At 47.4% G+C, this 5,906-nt stretch overlaps 1 protein-coding gene across 2 annotated transcripts in view; it reads right to left on the bottom strand.

The window, feature by feature from the left end:
- The window catches only part of ZZEF1 (zinc finger, ZZ-type with EF-hand domain 1), a 106,996-nt gene that overhangs the window by 28,380 nt on the left and 72,710 nt on the right, over window positions 1–5,906 (bottom strand). The window contains exons 38-40 of one of the 2 annotated variants that reach the window (XM_014541948.1): window positions 3,121–3,253; window positions 1,354–1,493; window positions 177–454 (exon numbers count right to left, since the gene is read on the bottom strand). In XM_014541948.1, coding sequence (XP_014397434.1) covers window positions 177–454; window positions 1,354–1,493; window positions 3,121–3,253 — 551 coding nt within the window. Of the gene's footprint in view, window positions 1–176; window positions 458–1,353; window positions 1,494–3,120; window positions 3,254–5,906 lie in introns of both variants that reach the window. The other variant, XM_014541947.1, reaches the window with a different exon arrangement.

Here is a 5,906-nt window from a genome sequence, read left to right as displayed (position 1 = left end):
CCCCTCCCTCCAGTGCACAAATTTTGTGCACCGGGCTTCTAGTTGCTAATAAAAGTAATTCTATTCCCACAAAAGATTCCTGGACAATAGCACTGAAGCACACTGATATTAATCAACAGCCAGACCATTGACTTAAAGAAATGAACACCAAGGTGGATTAGAGTGGGTGTGGCTACCTGTCCAGACACACAGCTCCCAGGCTAAAGAGTAGGTGGGTGGTCTTCCAGCCATCTGGCATAATGGAATTGTCCCCTGCAGCAAATAGGTTGTGTTTGGCTGAAAGGACCTTGATCACTGCGGCATCTACCTCTGATGGCAAAAGGCGGATTATTAACTGGCCAAGAAGACCCAACGTGAGGTGGTAGGTTTCATTCAGGTGGCCTGCGTTTGAGATGACAACCTGAAACATGAGTGGGAGGACGTGCTCCAGGTCTATCAGGGGGACTGTGGGATCCTGCTAAGAGAGGGAGAAAAATCTGTTCAATACAAAATCCACATAAAATCACCAACTAAAGACTCCATTCCCTTCATGTTTTATTTACAACTATCCTAGTGTCAAAGGAATTACGCAATCCTATCTAATAAAGATGGGATATGCTAATTGACCCTCATGCCGTCGCAAAGATGGCGGCGCCCACAGCCAATAAGGAGGGAATATGCTAATTGACTGACACGCCCTCAAAGATGGTGGCACCCACCAATAAGGAAAGATGGGATATGCTAATTGACCCTAATGCCGTCGCAAAGATGGCGGCGCCCACAGCCAATAAGGAGGGAATATGCTAATTGACTGCCACAGCCACAAGATGGCAGCGCCCAGTCCCCTCAGCCCCACTGGGGCAGCAGGCACTCCGCGTGCCTGCCTCCGGAGTCCCCCAGTCCCCTCAGACCCCCAGGGCCAGCCCAGGGTGCAGGCAAGCCTTGGATGGTGGCTGCCCAGCTGCCCAGGCCGCCTGAGGCTCAGGTAACCAGGGAAGGCCGAGGCTTGCGCTGCCGGCAGTGGCAGCAGCAGAGGTGTGATGGGGCATCGCCTTCCCCTGATCACCAGGTCACCTCCCGCCCCTGAGGGCTCCTGGACTGTGAGGGGGCAGGCCGGGCTGAGGGACCCCCCTCCAGTGCATGAATTTTCATGCACTGGGCCTCTAGTATCTTTCATAAATGGCTTACGTTCAATCAATTATAAAATACATTCTCAGGTATCATCTTACAATCCTACTTTAATTTATAACCCTACCCTCAGGAACACATAGATGACTGCTAATAAGAGTTGGTTTTAGTATATGGCTTACAAAACACTTATTCTATGCATAATACCACTGCTCTTTTAAAAAGAAAATGCCATTTGTCTCTTACCAACTTTAAGGGAGGTAACATGGCTGCTAATAACCCCAAAATCCTCTTCTGGGAACACTCAGCAAACACCTGCTCGGGGCTTGGAGTAACTGCCTTTTCCTCAACCGGCTTCTGGGATGATGCTCCTAAATTGTCAGCATCTGAGTTGTAAAATACCAAACTTTCAGATTTTGTCAGCTTCTATGAATGTACAAAGAGGCAAGTAAACCATTGCATTGTGCCTGTGCTGCTACAGAACAAAGCTGGGACTTGATTTATCTATCTATCTATCTATCTATCTATCTATCTATCTATCTATCTATTTATTTATAATCCTCCAAGGATATTGTTTTCCATTGCCTTTTTTTCCCCCTAGAGAGGAAGGGAGAGGGAGAACCACTGACCGGCTGCCTCCTGCACACCCCCCACTGGGGTCCAAGCCTGCAACCTGGGCATGTGCCCTTGACTGGAATCGAACCGAGGACCCTTCAGTCCACAGGCCAACGCTCTATCCACTGAGCCAAACCAGCTAGGGCTCCATTGCTTTTCAGAGAGAGTGGGAGGGAGGGAGGGATGAGGAGAGTGAGAGAAAAACATCAATGTGGTGAGAGAGATGCCCTGACTGGGGGTGGAAAATGAACCCGCACACGCCCTGACTGGGGGCAGAGAGCAAACCAGCAACCCAAGTACATGCCCTTGACCAGGAATCAAACCCACAACCCTTTAGTGCATAGGCCAATGCTCTAACCACTGCGCAACACTGGCCAGGGCCAAAGCTGGGACTTTAAAAACTTATTTTTGAACATGTATGTTTTGGTCAAGGAGGCCTACCCTAATCGCCATATTACATGTAGAGCCCACCCATCCTTCTCTTTCCCATCCTTTCTGTAACCCACATTCCGCTGGCCCTGCTCTTTTGTGCTCACAGTGTTTAACTGCCTTTTAATATACCATGCTATTGGAATAGAAAGATAGAAACATCAATGAAGAGAGAGAATCACTGACCAGCTACCCCCTGCATGCCCCACACTGGGGATCGAGCCCACAACCCAGACATATGCCCTGGCCGGGAATTGAACCATGACCTCCTGGTTCATAGGTCAACGTTCAACCACCTGGTGAGCAGAGGTGTTACCCCTCTCTGCTGACCAGAATCCCATTCCATCTCAAATTACAGTCACCTGCACCTTTGCCTTAAACCCTCCCAGTCTAAGCTCCACAAAGGCAGGAGTTATGTGTCTGTCTATCTGGCTTGGTCTCTGTTTCATCCCCAGGGTCTAGTAGAGTACAGGGCACATAGAAGGCACTCAGTAAATTAGGAATAACCAAGGTAGGAAAGCAGGCAAAGTGAAGGAAAGATGACTTTTATTTTAATTTGTTGTTGTTGTTAATCCTCACCCGAGGATATTTTTCCATTGATTTTTAGAGAGAGTGGAAGGGAGGGGGAGAGAAAGAGAGAGAGAAACATCTATGTGAGAGAGACACATTGATTGGTTGCCTCCTGCACATGCCCCAATCAGGGCTGGGATTAAGCCTGCAACCGAGGCACCTGTCCTTGACTGGAATCGAACCTGGGACCGTTCAGTCCACAGACCAATACTCTGAGCCAAACCGGCTAGGGAGGAAAGATGACTTATGAAATATTATCAGTATCATCTGATACAGAACTAAGAAATCATGCACCTTGATTTGCTGGCCAATTTTAACTTGTGCAACCAATAGCTCAGGGACGAGTATGTGTGTATTTTAAGATGAAAGAGCTCAAGAGAATGGTCAAATAATCTTTACCTGAAAGTCCTGTAGGTGTGGTAGCATTAGCAGGAGAATCTGAAATTTGAGTCTGGCATGACCCACTTTCATCTGCCTTATTTCTCTGCTTGCGATCCAAAGGTATGCCTTCCTTATGAACACCATTCTCTCCCTAAAATCAAAATGGTGAGTGTAAAAGAATTAAGGTTTCTTACTATGAAAGTTTACTCATTAATATTACAATACAACCTTTAAAATCATTAACTAATCAGCCCTGGCCAGGTGGCTCAGTTGGTTGGAGCATCATCCTGTACACCAAAAGATTGTGGGTTTGAGTTCCAGTCAGGGCACATACCTAGGATTTGGGTTTGATGCCTGGTTGGGGTGCTAATGGGAGGCACCCAGTTGCTATTTCTCTCTCACATCTATGTTCTCTCTCTCAAAACATATCCTGGGGTGAGGATTAAAAAAAATGTTTAAGTCATTAACCAATCAGCCTTCACACACTAAAAAACTTCTTGATTCCATTAGAAAATGTCCTTCATTTTTAATGATAAGTCTATACTCTAAGATAGTAATCACGGCATCACATCCCAACAAACATCTTCCCAATGTCCTTCAGTTAGAGCCTGTAATCACATAAGCAGTGGCTCTATTAAAACCTTTAATACATCCTATTTGGCTTTCAGAAGCCAAGTATGGAAAGTTCTTCTCTTGGGAAAAAGAAAAAAACAAAGGTTTAAGTTTCCTTCTAGCACACAGCACTGACTTACAACTTTTTAAAAAAATATATTTTATTGATTTTTTACAGAGAAGAAGGGAGAGGGATAGAGAATTAGAAACGTCGATGAGAGAGAAACATCGATCAGTCGCCTCCTGCATGCAGCCTACTGGGGATGTGCCAGAAACCAAGGCACATGCCCTTGACCGGAATCAAACCTGGGACCCTTGAGTCTGCAGGCCGACGCTCCATCCACTGAGCCAAACCAGCCAGGGCGACTTACAACTTTTGAGAATTCCATTTTGGCAAGTAGACTTGGTAAGGGGCCCTTAGAGTAGCTGCGATGGTTTTCTGGGCTCAGGAGTTTGGTGATGAGCTGCCCAGCTTGGCAGGGAAGCAGCCCTCAGCCTGAATTTCTCCAGGAGTCACCGTGTCACCCCCAAACCACCGGCACTCCCTAGGCCTGCAGGGTGCTTCTCCCTGTTCTCACACAGGTTAAACATGGAAAGTAGGTCATACAGGAAGTCTGTGGGAAGGCCAAGAAGTCTGGGGAGGCCAGGATGCTTTGAATCCAAAAATGGAGTTTTGTACAGCACCAAACACCATGAGAAGATGCTGACATCTCCCAGTGGCCATTGCTTATCATCCTCTCTCTAGATTCAGTAACCACAACATTAATCCTACCCTGAATCCCCTCCTTAGAAAAAGTGATTATAAGATCATCCTAAGAAGGGACTGAGACTGGGAGAGCCATCTGCCTTGTTAAAAATACCCCCTCTGAAAATCAGACCTGTAAAACCACACTTTCTGTACCATGTGGCCCTTTATAAAAACAACAGAATTCCAAAGTTCTGGCTAATCATTTTACTCTTGATCTTCTTTCCTGTTATCACAGGACTCCCAAGTGCCACTGCAGTGCACATAAGTAGCACCCAAACGAGTCTCATTACTGGCCTGAGGCCCTTGTAGATAAAATCCCCTGGGTGATGCCTCTGGCTGAGGTTGTTTTCTTGGTTGTTTAAAACAAAAAGCATTTCTAGTCATTGGAGGGAGAAGAGTGGGAAGATACCCTTAATCTGGCCTGGAATTGGCTAGAAACAGCTGGGAGTTTAAACAAGTGATTTGTACTCAAGGCCCAAATGGGACGTGGTCCTTAGGGCCAGCGCAGTGGGGACATGTAGGTTCTGTTATGGGGAAAGTGCTGGAAACTGAAGCTTTTCAGAGACTGTGTCAGAGGCTGGATACCAAAGGGTGGAGACAATTGAGGGAGAAAAAAATAATGCCCTAGACCAGTGATGGCGAACCTTTTGAGCTCGGCGTGTCAGCATTTTGAAAAACCCTAACTTAACTCTGGTGCCCTGTCACATATAGAAATTTTTTGATATTTGCAACCATAGTAAAACAAAGATTTATATTTTTGATATTTATTTTATACTAGAGGCCTGTTGCATGAAGAGATTTGTGCAATAGGCCTTCCCTTCCCTTGGCTGCTGGCACTGGTTTTTCTCCCCCACCTGGGACCCAGGTCTTCGCTCTGGCTGGACTCCGGCCAGAGCGGCCCGGAGCCGTTAGGCTTCGCTGCTCGGCCCTTCCCTTCCCTTGGCTGCTGGCACTGGTTTTTCTCCTGCACCTGGGACCCAGGTCTTCGCTCTGGCTGGGCTCCGGCCAGAGCCGCCCCGGAGCCGTTAGGCTTCGCTGCTCGGTAGGCCCTGGGGCCGTGAGGCCTCTATGCTCCACCTGGCACTGGAGCCCTGTGGCCTCGCTGCTCTGCCTGGCGCCAGGGTGTGTGGCCTCGCTGCTCCGCCCCGGGCCATCAGACTTCGCTCCAAGCTTGGAACCCTAGTATGCAAATTAACCGCCATCTTTGTTGGCGGTTAATTTGCATATCGTGCTGATTAGCTGATGGGAGGCGTAGCGAAGGTACGGTCAATTACCATGTTTGTCTATTATTAGGTAAGGTATTTAAATGCCATTTAACAAAGCAAAATCAACCAAAAAAATGAGTTCGCGTGTCACCTCTGACACGCGTGTCATAGGTTCGCCATCACTGCCCTAGACAGTGGTCGGCAAACTCATTAGTCAACAGAGCCAAATATCAACAGTA

This window comes from Myotis brandtii, unplaced genomic scaffold, assembly GCF_000412655.1.
Source record: "Myotis brandtii unplaced genomic scaffold, ASM41265v1 scaffold284, whole genome shotgun sequence".
NCBI lineage: Eukaryota > Metazoa > Chordata > Mammalia > Chiroptera > Vespertilionidae > Myotis > Myotis brandtii.
The sequence above is the reverse complement of the archived record's forward strand: the minus strand, read 5'-3'. Positions and strand labels throughout refer to the sequence as shown.